General features: G+C 38.6%; 1 protein-coding gene across 1 annotated transcript; it reads right to left on the reverse strand.

The window, feature by feature from the left end:
* Positions 1 to 938: 938 nt before the first annotated feature.
* Positions 939 to 21,859, reverse strand: gon4lb (gon-4 like b). Its single transcript, XM_051131566.1, has 31 exons — positions 21,719 to 21,859; positions 20,948 to 21,195; positions 20,762 to 20,863; positions 20,395 to 20,636; positions 20,164 to 20,238; positions 20,022 to 20,072; positions 19,881 to 19,931; positions 19,691 to 19,789; positions 19,090 to 19,200; positions 18,810 to 18,989; positions 18,505 to 18,724; positions 17,710 to 17,811; positions 17,584 to 17,624; positions 15,609 to 15,721; positions 12,888 to 13,089; positions 11,835 to 11,921; positions 11,304 to 11,478; positions 11,049 to 11,199; positions 10,411 to 10,561; positions 10,107 to 10,223; positions 6,825 to 8,624; positions 5,824 to 6,118; positions 5,541 to 5,704; positions 5,255 to 5,452; positions 5,031 to 5,174; positions 3,544 to 3,855; positions 3,352 to 3,462; positions 3,038 to 3,212; positions 1,892 to 2,168; positions 1,702 to 1,804; positions 939 to 1,619 (listed from the first exon to the last, which is right to left on the reverse strand). The coding sequence occupies exons 2-31, from the start codon at positions 21,174 to 21,176 to the stop codon at positions 1,506 to 1,508; spliced, it is 6,192 nt and encodes a 2,063-aa protein (XP_050987523.1). The 5' UTR covers positions 21,177 to 21,195; positions 21,719 to 21,859; the 3' UTR covers positions 939 to 1,505.
* Between the last annotated feature and the right edge of the window lie 1,640 nt (positions 21,860 to 23,499).

Below are 23,499 nucleotides of genomic sequence, written 5' to 3' on the forward strand. Positions count from 1 at the left end.
AGTGTAGGTTTAAGGCTATATTTGATCAACAGGTAAGTATACTGAACCAAAACTGAGAGTTAAAAGCATTTTATAGCCTACTGAATTTTACACAGACTTGGGAGAGAACTTTCAGGTGACTTATTTCTTAGCATAAAAGAGGACAGTGATACAAGAGGAATACCAAATTATTGTTTTAAGTCTGAAAATATAGCAGAAGCAGCACCAACATTCAAAAACAATTAACTTGTGACAAGGCTCCTGAAATAATCAGGTCTTCACTTTAAGTTTTCATTTAATGATGAGTGAATTTTTGCTACAAAAAGAGCTGGAGAAATACCATGCAAGATTCTCAGAGCCGGCAAAAGCTATGAAAAGAGTGACACTTTATCTCACTGAGTACGACTGTGATGTGACATACATGGTTGTTGTCACCACTAGAATTACCCACTGTAGCCAAAGCACAATAAACTCATTTAACCTCTTCCAAAGCCAATATTTACAAAATATATATTTCTGGGAATCCATACTCTGGTCTGAAGAGACCAAGTCAATAATTTCGGATCCAAAAGCATTCAAAATGTTCTGGTGTTGCTAGAGGAGGAGTATGGTGAGAAGTGCCTGGTACCCGCAGTGATGTTCAGTGGTAGTAAAGCTCTTCTATAGGGATGCATGAGTGCTGAAGGTGTGAGGAAGTTGTGCTTTATCAATGCTCTCGTGAATTGACACACCACTGTGTGATGTAATACAAAAAACTGAAACTGCAGATGCTACCCTCCCATCATTCCCTGCATTATTGGCCATTTTTTCAGAATGACAATGAAGATATTCATTCTTCCAAGGTGAAAATCCTTTAGTGGACATGTATTGCACCATATGTATATATATATATATATATATATATATATATACACATACACACACACACGCAATTTTGTAATATTTAGTCTCACACAAAACAAGATATAAATAGTGGTTTTATTAATTTTCTCTCCAATTACCTACAAATTGTACAACTTGTGCATCATTCACAAAACTAACATCTGAAACAAAATTAAAACAAAAACAGCCCAATATAAAAATACTGTACATACCCCCCATATGTTCATATTTTCACAGAATATACAATCAATCTGTTAGAAATGGTGTTGGTGTGAATCTGCTGGTTAGTGCTTTACAATGAAAAAAAATCTGCATCTTTTGACTAATCAAAGACTTCATTTTGTGCTCAGTAAAGGGCTATAAAATTTGCCCACCAATGGTAATATAATTATCAGGCTCTGTCAGAACCCGAGCCATTTTTTTGTGCTACAATTCTTCTGTAATACCTTTTGGGTATGTTGCATGTGTTTGGTAACACCTTCATTTTTAGTTGATTTATACTTCACGTTAAAGAGAGACCTTCCAACCATACTTAAACTACATCTTTTTCAGGTGTTAGTGCAAGAACTGTGTCTGTGTTTTAATGCACAAAGTCAATGTGTCATATGGATGGAGAAAAGTCTGATCCTTTTTGACTGCAGGGCTCAGTCCTGTTCCTCATCAGTGGCAGACTGCTGCTCAGCAGCCTCGTCCTCTGAGCTGCCCTGAGATGCTGACGTATGGAACAGTCGCATCAAGTCCCGAAATCTCCTCGAAACCTGCAGAGACATGGATGTTAAAAAAGTGAAAGACGGAAATGCTGTAAAGCAAAAAATCTCTGTAATTTTATAATTCTAATACCTCACTGGCTGTTTTGTTGCCGAGCTGTTCTGACACAGCCTGAAAGGTGCTCTGATTGGCTCCTTGCTGCTGACAGGCAGTAAGGATCACTCGATCAGCCTCCCTATGATCCAGATGATAAAACAAGGCCATGTAAAACACAAGCACTATCAGATGAGGCTCAAAAAACATGATCTGTGGCTGTGCTCACCTTGTCCAGAGAATGACCCTCTCTCCACTGGGAGTGAGGGAGATGTTTTTGGCACACACAGGTGTGTCTAAGGCTGGGCTCAATGTGCTCTGCTGAGTGGCATCGCTCTCTCCTGGTTCAGCTGAAGTATCTTGATCTTCATCCCTACTGTGCTTCTGTGCAGTTGTATGATGCCTCTCCTCTTCGGTTCTCTCATCATCTTTGTTCTGTACATTCTGCTCTTCTGGGACAGGGGAAGGGGGTCTCTCTCCTCCCTCCCATACAGGACCATCACCATCTGCAGATCAGGTACAGAATTTTTTTTAACGTCTAGAAGATTTCTACATTTTACAACAAATACATATACTATATACTACCAGTCAAACGTTATTAAAGAAGTCTCTTCTGTTCAAGAAGCCTGCATTTTATTTTTTTACCAAAATACAGAAAAACAGTAAAATTTTGAAATATATTTACTATTTAAATTAAGTGTTTTTTATATGAATATATTTTAAAATTTAATTCATTTCTGTGATTTCAAAGCTGAATTTTTAGCATCTATATTATACACTATCATTCAAACGTACACTATCTTTCAAAAGTTCTGGGGATGGAATTAGTTTTTTTTACAGTAAAAACAATATATTACAATTTAAATAAATATTTTAAAATGTACATTTATTTCTGTGATGGTAATGCTGAATTTTCAGCATCATTACTCCAGTCTTCAGTGTCACATGATCCTTACAAATCATTCTAATATGCTGAATTGGTGGTCGAGAAACATTTCTTATTATTAACAATGTTGAAAACAGCTGTGCACCTTATTTTTGTGAAAACCTTGAAACATTATTCAGGATTCCTTAATTAACAAAGTTGAAAAGAAACATTTATTTAAAATAATCTTTTGTATGATTATAAACGTCTTTACTGTGACTTTTGAGCAATTTAATGCATCTTTGCAGAAAAGAAGCATGCATTTCTTTGAAAAAAAAAAAAAATTGCTGACCACAAACTTTTGAACAGTACTGTAAATAAATAGTTAAATTAAGAAAAAGATTTTTACAAGTTTTAAAACTGTAAGAATGCCTGTAGATGCTGATTTTAATCATCAAAAGCCTAACTAAAGTAACTGAAAAATGAGAAACTAAATAAATTAGGCTTTACCATGATGTGGACTGTTTGCTCCACTGCCAGTCTCATCTTTAACCTCTTTATCTGCCTCTCCATCCTCCCCTTGTCCTCTTTCCTCTTCCTTTTCTTCCCCTCCCCTTTCAGATTGTGTGTCGGCAGATGGGAACGCAGAATCACGACTCTTTAGTACCTTAGAGCCATTAGCGGCCTGATCACAAAAAAAGAAAAAAATAAATAAATAATCTGAGAACTACTCAATGTGAAAATCACAATATGAGGAAACATGGTCTCCATCAAAACATAAACTAAATAAAGGGTGGCAATTCCATATATTTCACAGCGAGCACCTTGTTGCTATTACAGCGCAAGCATCCCTTTCTCTTATGCCTGCGGTGTTTGGCATCGTGGCTGGAGTCATGACAGGGACATGAGCAATCTTTCTCGGGCCAATCACAGTCCTGAACAAAAGCAGAAGATTAGCAACTAAACAAGAATTGGGAAAACAACTGAATTCACTGGGATGGGCAAAATGAAGAAACCTTGTAGTTGCCATGTGTGCGCATTTCTTTTCTCCTCCTGCTTCTGCTGCTGATCTGTCGAATCTTATGAGACTCTTCATCCTCCTCTAGATCAGGCAGTGTGACTTCCTCAAATCCTCCCCATACACCACCTCTAGAGCCCACACTCATCCCTGCTTCTCCATCTGTCCCAGTGCCCACGTCCTCCGGCCAAACCGCCTCTTCAAACTGGCCAGGACGTGCTGGAGGTGGACGCATCTCATCAAAAAACATCCAAAATTCTCCCTGTAAGTGCGTGTGGCCCTTAAGAAGGGTGGCCATCTGTGCTTTGAGCTGAGTTACAAAGGCAGAAATAATGGGATTAAGGAAAATATATAAACAATGAGCAGTCTAAGACTTGTGAAGCTACAGACAATTGATTCAATAGTATCAAGTGATATTTTATGTACATTACAATGTAATGTTTGGGGTTGATCAGAATATTTTAAAGGGTAGTTCACCAAAAAACAAAAATTACCCTATGATTAACTCAAGCCATCCCTAGGTGTGTATGACTTTCTATTTTCAGACGAAAACAAAGCGGAGTTAAAAAATGTTAAAAAAGTTTTATAAAGGCAGTGAATGGCTGTTGAAATTTTAAAGTCCAATAAAGTGTATCCATCCATCATAAAAAGTGCTCCACATGGCTCTGGGGGTTAATAAAGGCCTTCTGAAGCAAATCGATGGATTTGTGTAACAAAAATATCCACATTTAAAACTTTATAAACCGTAATCGGTAGCTTCCGCTAACTGTTGTACGCGCATTCACAGCAGATGCTGTAGGACGTAGGTTAATCCAGTCAAAAATAGCAAGTACAAAATGAGGATTTGTAAAAGAAAAATGTCGGAGGATTTCGATATAAGCCAAGAGAAGATTGGTTTTCCTTTGCTGTAAACAAAACTTCGGACTCGCAAGACTAGCATATTCTCACCAGAGCTTACGTTACGTCTACATCCTATATCATTCCTTGGAACGCCACTCTTCTGTGAACGAACATACGACAGCTAGCAGAAACTCGAGATTACGGCTTGTAAAAAGCTTTAAATACGGATATTTTTATTACACAAACACATCGATTTACTTCATAAGGCCTTTATTAAACCCCAGACCCTTGTGGAGTACTTCTTATGATGGATGGATGAACTTTATTGGACTTTTATTGGAAAAAATCAACAGCCATTCACTGCCATTACAAAGCTTGGAAGAGCCAGGACATTTTTAATATAACTCTGATTGTATTTGTCTGAAAGAAGAAAACTCATACACACCTAGGATGGCTTGAGGGTGAGTAAATAATGAAGTAATTTTCAGTTTTGGGTGAACTATCCCTTTAATTTCTTAAAAAAAAAAAAAAAAAAAAATCTGACATCATATTTTTGGAGTGGTAGTGTGCTTTTGAATGTTTGTGTATCTCTGTAGGACAGTGTAGCAAATCTTTCATTTCATTTTTGAATCCATCTATCCATACCTCTTCAATCCCAGCAGGACTAAGAGGACTTCCACTCTGCAGCGCTCTCACTATCTTTTGGTAATGAGATGGATTCTCCCCAAAACTGATCTCCAACTGACGCAGGAACCGACGACTCCTCTCAAAGGCTTGCTGCTCTTCAAACTGGGGATGTGAGGGAAATATGTAGATACAGAAAAAGATACGCATAATTCTCTTTTCTGTTTATGAAATGATGCCATTACCAGTCCACACTCCAGAGCTTGCTCGGGTAACAGGAAAGCAGCGAAATCTTTGAGAAGATCAGGCCAGTCTTTGAGCAGAAGTTTTAGCTGGGAGAACAACTCCACAACACTGCGACTCTCCCCCCCCTGGTCAAACTCATAAAGCAGCCCTAAAAACTCCTCCACCTTACCAGGAATGTCTTGCAAGACCTCACGCACCTACAACAGCAAAACAAATGGAAAATGAGAGAAAGCGACAAGTAATATTTCTCCTAATTTATCTAAAGAACATGCTAGTGAGTCTGACCCTGTTGAGATAAGCCTGGGCAAAAGCCATATCTTTGCTCTCTCTCATTGGATCGTTGTCCAAGATGTGGTCATCGTATAACAGGAGCAGCTTTGAGGCATCTTTACTGCCTCGTTCCTGACGCCGACCACGCTTCAAACTACGTGGGGGTGGGCGACCACGGCCTGTAAAAGTAAATAAACTGATTCAACTCAAAATCTCATATTGAAAATTTAACCAACCAGAGCAATTCAACCTGACATCACTGAAAACTAAACAATCAGGTGTTAAAAGTTGTGCTGACCTCTTCCACGCCCTCCTCCTCTCCCGCTGATCTGTGGAGGGTCGTCGCCAGGCAGCGTTTCACCCTCAGGAAGCTTTCCACCTTCTCCTTCCCCAGCTTCCATCTCATCACCCTTCATCGCACCATCATCCTCATCCTCTGAGTTCTCCTCCTGCGAATTCTGGGATGCAGGGGAGTTTTGGGAGTTTGGAGAGGTGGGGGATGTTGGGGACGTGGGTGAATTGTCCTCCTCGGAGTCTCCCTCTCTGCACAACCTCCTTTCTGATGCCAACCAGGTCAACTTCTCCATTGTCTCCTACCAAGGGAACACAGAGGAAACTAATTAATAAAACTGCAGAAAGAAATGGAATACAATGACTTAATTCATGTTTGTCAACATGAATTTCAAGCTTTTAAGCATAATACGTCACATCATATTCAAGGAATGTATAAATGCATAAATTGGTGATAGATCTATTTATTGTTATCTGTTATATATTGTACACTACCAGTCAAAAGTTTTTGAACAGTAAAACTACTAATATCTTTTAAAGGAGTCTCTTCTGCTCATCAAGCCTGCATTTATTTGATCCAAAATACAAAAAAAAAAAAAAAAATAAATAAAAAAAGGTAAAATTTTGAAATAATTTTTACTATTTACAATAACTGTTTTCTATTTTTTCCGGTCTAATTTATTCCTGTGATTTTAATGTTGAATTTTTAGCATCATTACTCCAGTCACATGATCCTTCAGAAATCAATTTAATATTCAGATTTGCTGCTCAAAAAACATTTTATTATTATTATTATTATGTTGAAAAGAGCTGAGTAGAATATTTTCAGGTTTCTCTGATGAATAGAAAGTTCATAAAAACAGCATTTATCAGCAACAGAAATCTTTTGTAACATTATAAATGTCTTTATTATCACATTTGATCAAAGTATAAATTTCTATATTCACTTGTAAAAATTTAAAATGAAAGATTTTAACTTTTAGTATTTCAGTTTTAATTTAGACAAACCTGAAGCTCTGGGACAGATAACACAGATTCTTCCGATGCTGATGACATCACTTCCTCTTCATCTTCATCCTGTGTGAGATCATCAAAATCCTCCTCTTCTTCATCCCTCTCTCCATCTCCATCTTTGTCTCCATCGCCATCCTTCTCTTCCCTTCCTTTGTCACCACTTCCATCCCCATCTGTTTTCCTGCCACCTTCTCCATCACCGTTCTTCTCGCCTTCATCTTCATCACGTTCTCCATTTCCCCCACTTTCCCTCTCCTTGCCCCGTCCCTCCTCATTCCCACTGCTCTGATTCTCTCCACCACTGGACTGTTGATCCTTCCCATCTCCAGTGCTGTGTTTGCGCAATTCAGGTGTTTCCTGTCTGCCAGAGGCAGACTGTACAGTAGGACACTCTACAGGATCCATCTCCACTCTCACAGAAGCTTCAGCACCACCATCCGTGCTGGTCAAACTGGAGCCAGGGCTGCAGGAGGACTCTGAGAGTGCCAGGAGAGGACTACCAAACAAAGCACCTGCCATTTCCTCTTCCCATCTGTCTCCAACCATTTCCTCAACCTCTTCCTTTCTTTCCCCAGCATCTTCTCCTCTGGTGGCTGGTGTTATGTTTAAAAGCACCTCAGTCCTACCCTTGTTATTTAGGACTATGGATCCTGTAGGAATGTCAGAACAGTTAGTTTGCTGTGATAAACTTCCTGGTGTGCCTTCAGCAGGAAGTGGAGTAGGCTGGTTCAGAATGATGGAGTCTTGGGGCAGAAGTACAAACTGAGGAACACCTGTAGATGAAACGGTTTGAACCAGTACAAACTGAGAACTGTCTGCTGCTGGTGCTGCTGTCAGAGGAGAGAAGACAGTCCTTTGACCATTTTCCACATTATACTGTATTGGAGTGACATCCTTCATGGTTTGCAAAGAGTCACATTGGGACCTCTTTGTCGTCTTTCCAGTGTAGGAATTTGAGGTGTTTTCAAATGCCTGTGTCCCAGGGACTAACTGTATGACAAGATCCTGAGAAGGAGATGTGACCAGTCTTTGTGTGGCGGCATTTTCATTGGCTTTGATAACAATGACGTTATCTGATGGAAAATTCTGTGTGACATTCAAGGATATTGGCTGATCCATAGTCATAGCCAGGTTACTTACGTTTCCCATACTCCCAGAGGACAGGGGCAATAGCCGGGGGGCTGGTTTCAAAGGAGCAAGTTTTCTAGGCATAGTCCGTTTCTTGTGTTTATTGGACGTCTGCTGCATGCCACACGTCCTGACTGTCCCAGTATTAAGTAGAGGGATGTCACGTGGGGGTATCTGAACTACATTGGGGGGCAAGTTGGCAGGAGGGTGTGCTGGATTACCAACCCCTAATTCTGGAGTAACATACTGGAAGTTAACAGGACAAGAGGTGTTCAGTGGAACCGTCCCATGGGCAGGGGTCAAAGGGGGCTGAACCAAGGGGAACACCCCATTTATAGGAGTGCTAGGCGCTTGGGTCAATAATATTACACCATGTGCTGGAAGTGGTGTGGAGACGTTGGTCAATACATTTCCTGAACCTGTGGGACATTGAGGGGCTTTAGCCAGTGGTGCAAGAGTAGGACGGGCGAAACCATGTAGAGGCCGAGATTTGGGCTGTGAAGGGCGAATTGGTCTCTGTGAAGGGTGCAGACGTAGAGTGACACCTTTAGGGAGGAACTGAGGGTAGCGTGTTCCTTTCGGGAAGACGAGGGTAGGAGATTTGGTGGTGGAGGTCCCCTTTAAAGTGCTCTGACAAACTGCCCTATGGATGTGTGGCAAGCTTTTCTGTAAAGAAAATTGAAACCATCAGATGGATCAAACATGTTGTAGAATGGTTTTATTGAAAGTGTCTATGGTGGTGATTCTTAACCACATTCAGAAGGGCCCAAAAAGTCTTAAAGGGAGAGTTTACCCAAAAATGAAAATTCTGTCATTAGTTACTCACCCCATGCTGTTCCAAACCTGTAAGACCTTCATTTTCAGAACACAAATTAAAGAGATTTCTGATGAAATCCAAGAGCTTTCGGACTCTCCATAGACCTGTTGCTGTCTGCGTTTCCATCGCAGTCTAAAGTACCGTCAAGATTAGACACATAGTCTGGTGACGTGGGGTTGCAAGTTCGACTCGGGAGTGTGGACTCCCGGTAACGGAATGACGCAAGTCTAGTAATTCTGCAAATGGAACACCGTACTTGATAACGTCAGTCAGCTCGCCTTGGCTACTGCAATTTTCCTCACTGTATTTAGGCTACATTAAGACAAAATACGATATCAAACATCACTGCCTCTTTTCGTTTTCATTTAAACATATTAATAGCTGCAGAAATAAAGTTTAGAGAACATACATGCATTACAATAAAACAAAATATTATATGAAACAGCACTGCCTCTTTTCTATTTCATTTCAACATATTAATAGCCACAAAAATGTGGTTCATGCAACGCGTACATACATTACAATAAAACAAAATGATATCAAACACTGCTGCGTCTTTAAGTTGTCATTTAAACATATTAATAACCGCAGAAATGTAGTTCAGGGAACGTATTACAAGAAAACGAAATAATATATCAAACAACATTGCGTGTTTTCATTTTCATTTTAATAAAGAATTTTATCTCATCTTTTATCTCACCCGGTGATGGCCTGGAGCTCTCATCTCTGAAATCAGCGGAGCACATTTTCAAATTACATTCAAACTACATTCTCGCCTGAAATACTTTTAAAACTACATTTCATGATACAATAACAGCAATATTTTAAATTAATGGTGGTTAAAATACATTGCTGCATGAATTCAACCAATCAGCATGTTCAGCGCCCAAGTCCAACCCCCGAAAGATCCGGACCTCTACCTTGCGAACAGGGACTTTCTGAGTGGCAAATTTCTGCCCAGAACTTTATTTAGATACTGGTTCTTGCGGTGGAAGCACACAAAGTACCACCCCAAAGTCCCTAGTTCCTGGGGAAATTTCCTGCGGTGGAAACAGGGCTATTGCTAAAATAGTTCTAAAAAAACCCCTTGCTGTCTATGGAGGGTCAGAAAGCTCTCGGGTTTTATCAAAAATATCTTAATTTATGTTCTGAAGATGAACGAAAGTCTTTTCGTTTGGAACAGCATGAGGGTGAGCAATTAATGACAGCATTTTCATTTTTGGGTGAACTAATCCTTTAATTATTTTAATTTTAAATCTTAATGCTAAAAGTGACAAATATTGTCTTCGAAGGTCGAGGCTGAGAACCACTGGTCTAGAAAGTTTTAATACCTTCAGCCAGTTGGGCATGACGTCTTGCTCTCTCTCCACTGGAGGGCGCTCCTCTCCAGGCACCACAGGTCTGCACATCACTGGCAAAGGAGGAAGCACACGATTCTGGCAGTAAAACTAAGAAAAACAACATTATTACATTGTCATAATTCATCATGATCAAATATTACTATTTTAATTTGCTGTTTCAGAAGGTTTCGAAATCATAGACAAATTGACAGAAACTGGGAAAATGAGAAGCAAATGTCCACCACCTATCAGGGCTAAATTCATATACTAGTATAGAGATTAACAGATAGATCACCTTTACGATGTTGTGTGGGGCTCTGGGGGCCACCATGTCCTTCACACGCACACGCAGCTGCTCCTGACGCTTGGGCCGGATCAGATAGCGGCTCATCAGGTGATATGGGAACTCTGTTTGAGCGAAGTGCTTTAACCCCAAGACTAAGAGACTGTAGAGATGTGAGAGCAGGAGACAAGAATGAGACAGAGGGTAAACTGGGTGAAGGTATGGCTCACTGCTTCGTTAAGTGTTTGCTAGGAGGTGTCAGTTGTCCAAACAAAAGTGCTTGTTTTGAAACATGACTCAGCAAAAAAACCCATATTAACATTTCTTCCTTCACTGACCAATTCCAGTATTGTTGGTGTGACATTTGCACACTGTACTAATTACCAGACCATCAGAAAATTCTCAGTTTGTTTTTTTCACCTTCGATACAGAAATTTGCACTATTGTTGAAACTGTGAAGTACGTGCACAGTTCAGAAAAAAGTATACATATATTCTTTCAAAATTTCCTACATTAATGTGAAGTTTTTTTACTCTGTGAAATATATGAGACACTAGATGATGTACTATATATAAATAATGCAATTACTTATTAAATATTTACTCTCATGACTGAATTTAAATGGGGTAGACATTCAAAGCCATTTGTACCCGTCTTCTCCTTTGCTGTAATAATGTTTGCTGCGTGGGGGATGCAGGACCGGATCCAGCCTGCAGTGTGGTAGAAGCTCTGGGTACAGAAACACAGAGCGTGTGGCAAACAACCATGCAAGACCAGCAGGAAGCAATGGGTACGAACGAGCTATAGAAACAAAAAAAACATACTGTCATCACATAGACACATACACATCTACACATGGGAAATTGATTTGATTAATTCATATAAAATACATATAGATGCCTAACCTGAATTTGGGCGAATGGGTTTGGGAGGAAGATACAGAGGAGAAGGACACTGCTTTAACTCCTCCAACAAGTTGAGGGAGGACTGCAAGTTACACGTTCTAAACATGCTTCTGAAACCTGGGTTAATCGCTGATCTCCCCTCCTCTGCCTGCTCCGCAAATGTCAGCAACTCCCCCTGTTAACACAGGACAGGAAACAATTATTGTAAAATTACACAAATTACAACAACTTTATCAAATTTTGATATACAAAGTGATGAGTCAAAGATGTTAAATCTCATCACACTGTTTGAACAATTTTTGTACTTAAAAACATAACATCTTGAAACTTACATTTTGATACTAAAAAAAAAAAGAAGAAAATGCATTTGTACTTGTCATAATTGTACTGCTTTCTGACTTTCAATGAAGATGACAAAAAACAAGAATCTGTCAAGCAACACTTTTAATCGATGTTCTGAAGTCCTTTCTTGCGCCTTAAAGTTTTTTAAAAAACAAAACACTGGTGTGGCTTAATCCCCAATTTTCTTACCAGGAAATGTTTGGTAGTTTGAGCTTCACTCTGTAGTTCATCCACTGGGTTGCACAGCATATTGACCTGTGTCAGTAACTGGACATGCTGCAGAGAGGTAAAATAGAAAAAAAAAAATACTGAGTGAAACCTAAAAAAGGGGTTAGTTCACCCAAAAATGAAAATCATCCCATGATGTACTCACCCTCAAGGCTTTTTAGGTGTATATGACTTTCCTCTTTCAGACTCCAGAATCAATTGAAGTTATATATATAAAAAAAATGTCCTGGCTCTTCAAAGTTTTATTATGGCAGCAGGCAGGTGTTTTTGTTCAACAGTCCAAAAGAAGTCCAATAAAGCGCATCTATACATAATAAAAATTCCCTCAAACAACTCCGGGTGTTAAAAAAGGCCTCCTGTAGTGAATTTATGCATTTTGGCTTATACCGAAATTCTCCGAAATTTTTCTTTACAAATCCTTGTTTTGTACTTCTAAATCGTGACCGTTTTTTTGTTTTGCTCTCTCCTCTGCACTTCTGCATTTGTCACTTGTCACCGGTGACCTACATCACCCGCCCAGAACACCGTTTTCTTTAGCTTGCACTAACTGTCATACGCGGGTATGACAGTTAGTGCAAGCTAAAGAAAACAGTTTCTAACATTTTTAATGTGGATATTTTTCTCACAAAAAACAAAAAAACCTTTGATTCACTACAGCGGGCCTTTATTCATCCCCCAGAGCCATGTGCACTTTTTATTTTGGATGGATGCGCTTTATTGGACTTCTTTTGGACCGTTGAACAAAAACACCTGTCAATTGCCATCATAAAGCCTGGAAGAGCCAGGACATTTTTTAATATAACTCTGAATGGATTCATCTGAAAGGAGAAAGTCATATACACCTAGGATGCCTTGGAAGTGACTAAATCATGGGTTAGTTCCCCTATGCATTACATGAATCACACTTTTCAGACAAAGCATCAGCTTTTTGGCAAAAGACTAGATCCTTGTGACCCAGGTAAATTAAGTGAACTAAACATGTTCATTGTGTATGGTGGTGTTTTAAACTCTTACTTGCTGTATTTGCTGCTGCAGTTGTATTTTCTGAGAAGACGTGACCACTAGAGGACAGCTGGGCTGCACAAGAACCATGCCAGGCCCAGATGCATGCTGGGTGGTCCGAACCTGGTTCTCCCGTCGTTGCTGCAAAGCGTCCAGCTGCTCTTTGACTGTCCGCCTGCATGCTGTCAACATGTGAGCCAAGGGCTCCTCAAACCTGATGACAAATAGAAACACAATGAATGGTATAGGGGTCGACTGGTTATCGGTGCTGATACTAAGCATTTTTGTAATTATTGGTATTGGTCATTTCCAAAACCAATTCGCCGATAAGTTAATTTAAAATCATTTTTGTCAGAGCCCTTGGTATTCTTAATTTTGACATTAATTTTCATTTTTACACCAGACAAGTGTGACCCTGCACCACAAAACCAGTCATAAGGGTCAATTTTTTGAAATTGTTATTTAAACATAATCTGGCAGATGAATAAATAAGCTTTCCACTGATGTATGGTTTTTTAGGATAGGACAATATTTGGTTTAAAGTTGTACAAATGAAACATTAAGTTTTGATATATTTACGGTAGGAAATTTACAAAACATCTTCATGGAGCATGATCTTTACTTAATATCCTAATGATTTTCGGCATAAAATAAAAATAGATAAATTTGACCCACACAATGTATTTTTGGCTATTGCTACAAATATACTCGTGCTACTTAAGACTGGTTTTGTGGTCCAGGGTCACATATATATCGGTTCAAAATATTAGTTAGCAGGCTACTTGATCTGTAACAATCGTATCGGCATCAGCCCTGAAAAACAAATATCGGTCGATACCCTTGAATTGGATGTTTTTTCATTGCAAAGAAAACCTGTTGAACTGCCATTCTGATGTAACATTAAATTTCAATTATTTTGAAATTATATTCTTGACTAGGGATGCATAATATATCAGTACCTTATCGGTTACAGACCAATGTATAAGATTTTCTAATTTACTTTATGAGCTGTTATTGGATATTGGCTACTGAATTATACATGCTTATTTACTCAATTTTTTTTTTTCATTTGGGTTACTAACTTGAAAACTTACTTTAAATTAGTCTAATAAAAACTAAGAATTTAGAAACACTTGTAAATGTAATCTTTATTAAATCTAACAATAACATTTTTTTTCATATATTTTCATGTTGTGATGTCTAAATTCACTTGTATCGTTTAATACAATTTTATTTTAAATGTATAAAAATGGTATAAAATAGTATTTACAAAATATTATGCAATTTTATTATCCACTATTTATCAATTATCAGCCATAAGATCAGCAGAACATACCAGAATTTAAAAAGTATTACTAATAAATTAATAAATTAAATGCATTAAAAAAAAAAAAAAAAAAATTGTTTTCCATTTTAATTCCATATTGTGAGGCAATAGACAAAAATGGAGAAGTTCATTTACAGAATCATGAAAAGTGGGCAATCCATACAAAAACAGCCAAACCTAAATGCAAGTGAGCACTTTTGACAGCTGCATATATACTAATTTTATAATAGTAGAATCAACAGACAACAGAATTATGATTCATTCATTTGTATATCTTCCTCTGCATAAATGCTGACATTCATTAAAAATCTAATCATTGTTACAAAGTCAACAAATATGACAAGCAAGTTAAACAGACCAGGTCTATTGTCGTCTATGTACCCTAGTGAATGACCATCACGTGGACATTGAGCACACACATTCAATCTCAGTGTGGAAAAGACAGCACAGACGTCAGTGTACCTCGTTAACATTTAAAAACCCCCATCAACCACATCTCCGTCTGTACCCAGAGCACAGTGACGCACATGTATCACATATACACACTACAAGCTGTAATAACCCCTTCTCAGGGCAAATAATAAGCTGCAGCAATGTGTGATATGTCCATCTCAAGACAGTTTTGTGCTGATTGACACTGTGCTATTTCCGTAACACCGTTCATTACACATATACTTAAACACAGAGGTGACAAGCCTGATGTGACAGGTTTTAAATAAGGGCTCAGACAGGTACTGTTGATGATCATAACATCAGGGAAAAAAAAGGGGCATACAGTTTAAGGGATGCCCTTTCAGTAGGTGTCAGAGGTTTTTTTGTGTGTGTGTACGTGCATGTAGCTGTTATGTTTTCCAGTAAATGACCTCTATTTAAAGCCTCTGTGCCTGGATTCTGCACGTATCACAGGCATATGGCGAAATCTTTTCAGCACGTCCACAGTGACGTACAGACCTGCACCTGTACAGTACTTAGCGGTGGGTGGGGGGGGGGATGTGTGTGTGTTCAGTCTATAGTGAATGTGTACATGTAGCTCTGCAGTGTCCATTCAGTGTCCTGGGTCTAAAGCGAAACAACTGGACACATTAGAGCAATTCTCTGCCTCCCTACCCAAACAGACAACAGCACTCCTCTGCTGCTCTGTCCCGAAGGGAGGACTCATCTTGAGTGTATTAACATTTCTCTTTGCTTTGTACTTTGTATGATTAAAAAAAAAGCAACTGCATATGGCTTTTTATAGCAAAAATTTAATAGCAACATTTATGCACATGCATAAATGCAGGCTAAACAAAAAAAAAAAAAAAAAAGCAGACAATGTTCATAGAAATGGCCTGACCTAGTAAGCAGGTGAAAAAAATGTATATTGTTGAGTGTTACACTAGTGGTGTGTGTGTGTGTGTGTGTGTTACCTAATTGCTTGAGGGACATTGAATTGTGGCATGTCATTGGCCTCCTCATCACGTTCCTCATCGTCTTCATGACCTTCCTCATCTTGTTCATTGGCAGCCAACTCATCATGGAACTATAAAATATGGGGGAAAATGAGTGAGGAGTGACTGGATTTAATCTACGTCCACACTGCGAGCCTAAGTGCTCAATTCAGATTTTTGCTCAGATCTAATTTTTTTGTACAGCTGTTCACATTTTTGTTTTAAATGCGGCCAATATTAGATTTCCATTGAGAACAAATCACGGTTCTGAACTGCCCTGTATGCGCAAAAGAACAATACAAACAGGGTTGCCAGGTTTTCACAGCAAAATCCACCCAAATACTTCTCAAAACTAGTTCAAAACTAAACCTAATCGCATTCCCGGGAGTTCCCCGGGGGTCGCTTCAACCAAAGGAGTTGAAAAACAACAGTGAAAAAGTAACCCAATTCCACAGGAAAAACTGTGGACTTGGCAACACTTGCACAGCACGCTGTCATACTGAATAAACACAGACGGTATAAAGTAAGCAATCATGCGTTTATTTTTAGTTTGATGTACCACGGAAGCCAGAGAAATTATGCATAGGCAATATGAAAAATAAAGACAAGGATGTGACAGAAGAGAGCAGAGTTTTGAAACATTTATGATACGATCCCTCATGTTTTGCTAGTGTTGTCACTGTACTTATGAGTTCTAACACATCACACTTCCGCTGACTACCTTTTGCAACTGTCTTGATAACGCTGGATATGTAAAAACTTTGAAGTGTCTCCCATGAGTGCAGAATCGTGACGAATGTTCTAGATCCAGAGGGACGTAAAAGTTGCATGAACATGACTGTTCAAACTGTGGTTGAATTGCAAAACAACTGACCTGTATTGGATTTAGTACCACATATGGAAGTGGCACAAATCAGAATTGAAAAGATCAGATTCAATGTGGTTTGTGCTGTTCACACTGCCATGAGAAAAACAGATTTGAGTCACAAGTGAGCAAAAAAAAAAAAAGTCAGATTTGGACCACATTTGCCTGCAGTGTGAATGTAAGTGCTCAATTTTTGCTCAGATCTATTTTTTTGGTATAGCTCTTCACATTTTTGTTTTAAATGTGGCCAAAATCAGATTTCCAGTGTGAACAGATCATGGTTCTGAAATGACCTGAACAGGGTTGTCAGGTTTTCACAGCAAAATCCACCCAATTGCTTCTCAAAACTAGTCCAAAACTAACCCAATCATGTTACGGGGGGTAAACCCACAGAGTTGAAAAACAACACACGGCAACAGTGAAAATGTAGCCCAATCCCACAGGAAAACTGTGGACTTGGCAACACTTGCACAGCATGCTGTCATACAGAAGTAAACAACGTACATAAAGGAAGACATAAATTAAGCAATAATGAGTTTAGGGGATGCGTCTTGATAACTTGGGTATGTAAAATCTTTGAAGTGACTCCCACAAGTGCAGAATCGTGACGAATGTTGATCTAGAGCAAGGGTGGGGAACCTTGATCCTGGAGGGCCGGTGTCGCTGCAGAGTTTAGCTCCAACCCTGAAAAAAAAATTAATACCAACCTGTATTCTGAAGACCGTGATTAGCTTGGTTGGGGTTGAAGCTAAACTCTGCAGGGACACCGGCCCTCCAGCATCAAGGTTCCCCACCCCTGATCTAGAGTGACATTAAAGTCGCATGAATTCCGATTTGACTGTTCAGACTGTGGTCACATTGCAAAACATCTGACCTGTATCAGATTTAGTACCACACATAGAAGTGGTACAAATCGGAATTGAAAAAAATCAGATTCCATGTGGTTTGTGCTGTTCACACACAGAAAAACAGATCTGAATCACCTGAGCAAAAAACAAAAACAAAAAAAAAAAAATCTGATTTGGGCCACATTTGCCTGCAGTGTGAACATAGCCTTTGTTTGTTCATGTTAGTGTTAAGTCCTCTTACCGTCTCAAACAGCTCTTCCATGAGCTCATTGACTTCCTTCTCTGCAAAAGACAGATGAAATCACTACTTAAAGCAAATATTTTAAACTGGGTGTTTTAACCATCTACAACCTGTACAAAAACTCACTTGTGATGCGAACAGCACGATCATTTCGATAATCCTCCAAATCTGGCTCATCTAAATCATCTAGAAAGTTATATTCAGGATCGTCATCTTCATCAGCCTCTTCTGAAATATACAGAGAGAATTAAAGAACTGAATCTTTCATGTGAAAAAACACACATAGAGCAGTGATGCTGAGAGGGAATTAGGGAAAAGGTCAGGGGAAGAAAAACATGAGTGGAAAAAACAGAGGTAGTACTTAACCACTGACAGACACACACACATTAAACTAGTCTCACACTCAGAGGAAGCCATTAAGACATTTAAGAAAAGTGCTTTGACAGCATCTGTCTGAGTGCAACAGGCATGATAGTGATTTGTTTAAAGGACACTATCGCACTTGGAGGTTCAATGATTTAGCCTAGGTCAGTAAACAAAAATGAGAGGTGTCAAAATATTATATTCAAAAGAAATCACAGCATCTGTGAAATATTATTACAATATAAAAACAACTGTTTTCCATTTTAACATTTTAAAACGTAATTTAATCCAGTCTTACTGCAGTCTTCAGTCTCAAATATTTGTTATTTTAGGTAAAGTTAAAAATAGCTTTAAGAGTAGAGCTTTTTTCTTGCAACTTCTATAAAATTTGACCTGCATGTACATAAACACCAAACAGATTTTTAATGTAAATACTATTCAAATTAACTCATGTATTTATTACTTAAACATGATATTAATATTAACAGAAATTAAAATTATAAGGGAAATATAATCTTTTTGTGAGCATCATGTGCAGTAGACACTGCACATGCTGACCTTCATTGTCCAGGTTAGAGGTCATGAGTCCCTGCAGCCACTGTGTCCATTCACGGTCCTCTGGTGTGGAGACGTTATCGTACATATCTGGCGTGATATCCGGCGCACAGAGCTCTGCCTCCAGCTGATCCAGAGGGACGTCCCTCAGCGGACGCTTTGACCGAGTACGACACGCTACCAGACTGTCATCCGGCTCCCCTCCACCACCATTGCTCAAAGCCTTTGGCAGACAGACACATTGATTTAAGAGAGAAAACCATATACACAAGGCAGAGAGATTTTTGTGTGTGTTTGTGATTTGGTACCTGGTAAGGCTCCATGCAGAGAGGACTGAGTTCAAGTTCTTTATCCACAGCATGTAGTTTCTCAATGAAGGGGTCAGGAGGGGCCCTAAGGGATCGTGAGGGGCCACAGGATTGAGGAGGTGGGGCAGGGGGACCCATAGGCACTGCTTCAACTCTTAAGTGCCTGGAGAGTTTGGGCTTCTGTAACAGGGATGGAGGAGGAAGAAAAAAAAAACCTTGAACAATGTGCAAAAAGAATGAAATATAATTGTGTATGTGATAATAATACTGTGTGAAGTACCAGTCTGGGGCTGTTGCTGGCATCATCACATCGGGGAGGTGTATGAGAGGATGAACGTCTGCTGCCACGTGGCGAGGAGGCCGTGCTCTCCACATCGCTCTCCAAAAAAGTCTGAGATAAAATTCAAATATGTTCGTTTATAAAACATTCAAAAGGCTGTTTACTTTTGTAACTTTCCTAATTAAATATATTTTAAAATGTCATTTATTCCTGTGATGCAAATCTGAATTTTCAAGCAGCCACTATTTCAGTCTTCAGTGAAATATGATCCTTTAGCAATTATTCTAAAATGCTTACGTGAAGCTCAAGATATATCTTATTATTATAATAAAAATCTTATTATTTTCAATGTTGTTATAAACAGCTGTGCTGCTTAATATTTTGTGAAAACCATTATGCAATTTTCAGGACAGTTTGGTTAAAGAAAGGAAAATCCCATGTAACATTATAAAATATCTGTCATTTTTTTATCAATTTCATGTTTGTTGAATAAAAGTATTAATTTCTTTAAAAAATATATTTTCAACAGTATACAATATTACTGTTTTTTCTGTATTTATTTTGAAAGGCAGTGTGTATATTTATAGTGTGTGTTATGCACCTCCTCAGCTGTTTCATCTTCCTCGTCTTCATCAGGACAATACTCTTCATCAGAGGAGTCCTCCTCTTCTTCCAAGGGAATATCCACAAACTGGGGTGGCTAAGGAGTCATATTTACCAATTAGCACTGAACATCAATTGAAAAAAACAATACAAACTGTCACAGGTGATACATCACAACCATCTGATACCTTAATCTCGCTTGGCTTCTTTATTGGTGAGATGTTCCAATTGCCCATCCCCTACAAAAACAATCAAAAAACAATCAACACCATCACACATAAGAGTTTAAAATGCTCAAAACCTACACATAAGGAAAAAAAAAAACTCACCACTCCTTTCTCAACAACTTCTCTGAGCTTAGAACGGGTCATTTTAGGCTCCTACATTAAACAGAAAATAAACATCAATCAAATAAAATTACCATTTTCAAACAGACTTCCATTATAACATTTAAATAAAGGAGGAACTTACAAACATGGGCATATCTTGCGTGTCTCTTATAGCAGCTTTCATCATGGCCACAACATGCTCATTGGTGACCACCTCCTGAAACATAAAAAAAAAAAAAATGTTAAAAAGTTCATAATTTATTTTCAAAGTACAATTGATGTTAGCATTTCCTTACAATTGTGTTTATTTTTGTTAAAGATTCATTACTACAAGAGCATTTGTTTGCCGTCTCAGGAACACAATCAGACTCACGTGGATGATGTTACGAACGTTGACAGAGGAGAGCTTGAGCTTTTTTGATTTGAGCGTTAAATCTCTATCCAGCCTCCTCAGCTCTTCCTCACTCTCATCCTCTTCCTCAAGCTCTTCTGAAGTCTTCTCCATCTCTCCATTCTTCTCAGGGATCTCTCCTTCCACCTGAGTCATTCCACTCTTCTTTACATTCACTCCATTCCGTTTCTTTAGCCACTCCTCCCCTTCACACCTGTCCTCATCTAAAGATCAACAAATAATTAGACTTTGGAAAACACTTAAATTTAACAGTGATGTTTATCCTAATTAGAAAGTAACATAACTAAGTGAATTGTGGTTAATGGCAAGGCTAAATGGTCTGACTCACCCACAGTGATGACCAGACCCAGCTCTGCATCCTCCTCTGACTGCAGTGGGGATGAAATTGGGGAGGAGGACTGGACACTGTCACTGTCATTCTCACCATGGCCTATGCAAACACAGAGAGGGGGAAAAAAAATATCAAGCTCTACTCTAAACTTCACTCAACTAATACTGCTTGTTTCAACACTACCTGTGCTGGAATTCTGCTCATTGCAATCGGACTGTTGAACATTTCTGTCTGGAGACAGCGTCTGGATTGAGGTCCAGCTCTTGCTCTTAGTGGGGGTAGAGACCTTTCTTCTCCAGGAACTAGGAGATAGTTTGAGAGGGAAAGGAGATCTGCTGATCGATTCTTTCTTAGGTGCTTTGGCAGGATTCGGTTGTGGTTCTGGAGAAGAAGACTTGCGTTTCCACCCCATGTTCAATCTGTCTCTGAGCCTGAAAAGACAGGTAAAGAAAAACTAGTGATGCAAACTAATGTCTTACAACTAATCCTCAAAAGTATGTATTTAAGAAATTATTAAAAAAATAAAACTACATTATTTAACATTTAGATAAACAAAACTAACATAACAACACTCTTTTCTAGTTATGTCTCAAAACCCAGCCTAGACAGCTCAGTAGTACAGAAACTCACTGGAACAGAGCACATTAATACAATTAATAAATTATAAATACAGCAGTGTTTAGTTTATATTCAGGAAACGTTTTACCAGAACAATGTACACAGGAAAATATATGTGTGTTATATTTTAAATTCACTGTTAAACAACTGTAGAGAGATGGAGATCACAACAGTGGATCTGTATATTTGTTTCTTCAGATGTTAGCTTATTGGCTAACTGGAGTTAGCATTGCGCCCCTAAATAACACATACATATTGGAAATAGTTTATATTTGTGACACGGAAACATGTTTTTTTTGCTGTGTTCACATTTTATAACGTAAAAAATCCTCTTACCCACGAACAAGTGTTTGCAGCCATCGGTAGCTTTCTAATACACATTAGCCCGCCGCTTCACAACAAACGGCGGGTGTTGCGGTTATTTCCTTCCCTCACAAACACAAGCGATGACAAAACGTTCCCACACCTCAGTAGATCCATCACACGGACTGCCCGTGTCCCTCTGCACAATACAACAACGATATTTCAGTAATATGCATAAATAGTTTTAATAAAATAAATAGCGTTTTGCAAGAAAAAGGCGATGAAAATTCGACGCGGCCAATTTTTCCCCGAGGGAAACACCCTCAAAATGATAATAACGAACCTTTATATTTTTATTAAATGTACTTATATTTTATTCTAGGCACAAATATTATCCACGTGGACCATACCTGCTATCAGACTGTGAATCTATTTTGTTTATTTATTTAATTTAATTTAATTTTATTTTATTTATTTATTTTTATCTTTTTATGGCTAAAGCTATAATCATTTTGGTAAAACTTTTCAATAACGTTTTATTAGTTAACGTATTAACTAAATGAACAAAGTTTGTTCATGTTACTTCACAGTGCATAAATAATAAAATAATGTTAAAATATACACATTAACTAAATGCTGTAGACGTACTGTTCATTCTTAGTTCAGGTTAACTAATTTAGTTAACTAATGTACCTTATAAGTGTTACTATTATTTTTATTATTATGCTTCTAACTATATTACATCAATACAGCCAGGGGTTTAAAAAAAGAAAAGAAAAGAAAAGAAAAGAAAAGAAAAGAAAAGAAAAGAAAAGAAAAGAAAAGAGACTTTAATGTCTATCTAAAATTTTTTTTTATTTAGAGAACATAAATGGTCTTTAGCTTTCCTAGTAGGCTACTAAAATGAACAGATACATAGTTTTCTATTTCTTTGCTAACAGGAAAAAGTACATTTATGTATGTAAAACTGAATTAGAATAACGCCTCATTTTTTACTTCATTATCCTAAAGGGAGGAGTCTATTTATGTTGGGACTGTATATTTATTTTCAGCTGCCACTTGGGTTTCTCGTCCTGTCTAGAAGTGGAGCAGAGCAAGACTTACTCTAGACTTTCATAAGCTGTGAAAAATCTTAAAATAAAAGGACTGCAAAGAAAATGCCCTCAACAACCATCGAAAACATTGAGTGGCTCAACGGAAAACCTTTACCATCATTTAACCTGAATGTTATATGCCAAGTGTAAACAATGGGCAGAAATCTACCAGTTCGTGATTTTTCATCTGCTAAGCGAGAAAAATCTTTCCAAGCAAACGTTCGGGAGATTCGTCCGGCAGCAACGAGGCACTTGCCTCTTTGGAATATGGTGGTGACACCTGACACTGTACCCGAGTTCACCATCCCCTCACTGTGCCCGGCGAGACTCAAGGGATGCGGGAGGGAGAAGTCTGGAGTCGGGAGTGGACGGCGGCACACTATTCCCCGGTCCACGCACCCATCACAGTTAGTCCGAGCACTGACGCGCTGCTGCCCGTTCTCAGACGAGCACGAGCTAAACTTGATGGACGATCTTCAGACTTACGCTTTGTCAGACCCGACCACCAGAGCTGCAATGTCATTACCGCATCTCAGCAAAATAACCACTCCGTACGGCTTTCTGACACTTGGTGAAAGTCCGTGCGTTTGCAGAAGGGAATCGTTGTTTTTTGAGGAAAATGGGTTTCAGGAATTTCTCAGAAAAGCAAAACGTGCACCTTGTTTAACTACTCCTGTGAAATCAAAGAACCAGTCTTATTATTCTTTTGGAAACGTGAAG

The sequence above is a fragment of the Labeo rohita genome, chromosome 16 (genome assembly GCF_022985175.1).
Source record: "Labeo rohita strain BAU-BD-2019 chromosome 16, IGBB_LRoh.1.0, whole genome shotgun sequence".
Classification (NCBI taxonomy): domain Eukaryota; kingdom Metazoa; phylum Chordata; class Actinopteri; order Cypriniformes; family Cyprinidae; genus Labeo; species Labeo rohita.

What these genes read in the sequence shown, in the direction of transcription:
- gon4lb (XM_051131566.1), bottom strand. Translation starts at nt 21,176, where the DNA reads ATGGGGTGGAAACGCAAGTCTTCTTCTCCAGAACCACAACCGAATCCT. An exon ending in TCTGCATGGAGCCTTACCAG is followed by an intron (nt 18,725 to 18,809) that starts GTACCAAATCAC and finishes TGTCTGCCAAAG; the next exon opens with GCTTTGAGCAATGGTGGTGG. An exon ending in TACAGCAAAGGAGAAGACGG is followed by an intron (nt 10,562 to 11,048) that starts GTACAAATGGCT and finishes ACATCTCTACAG; the next exon opens with TCTCTTAGTCTTGGGGTTAA.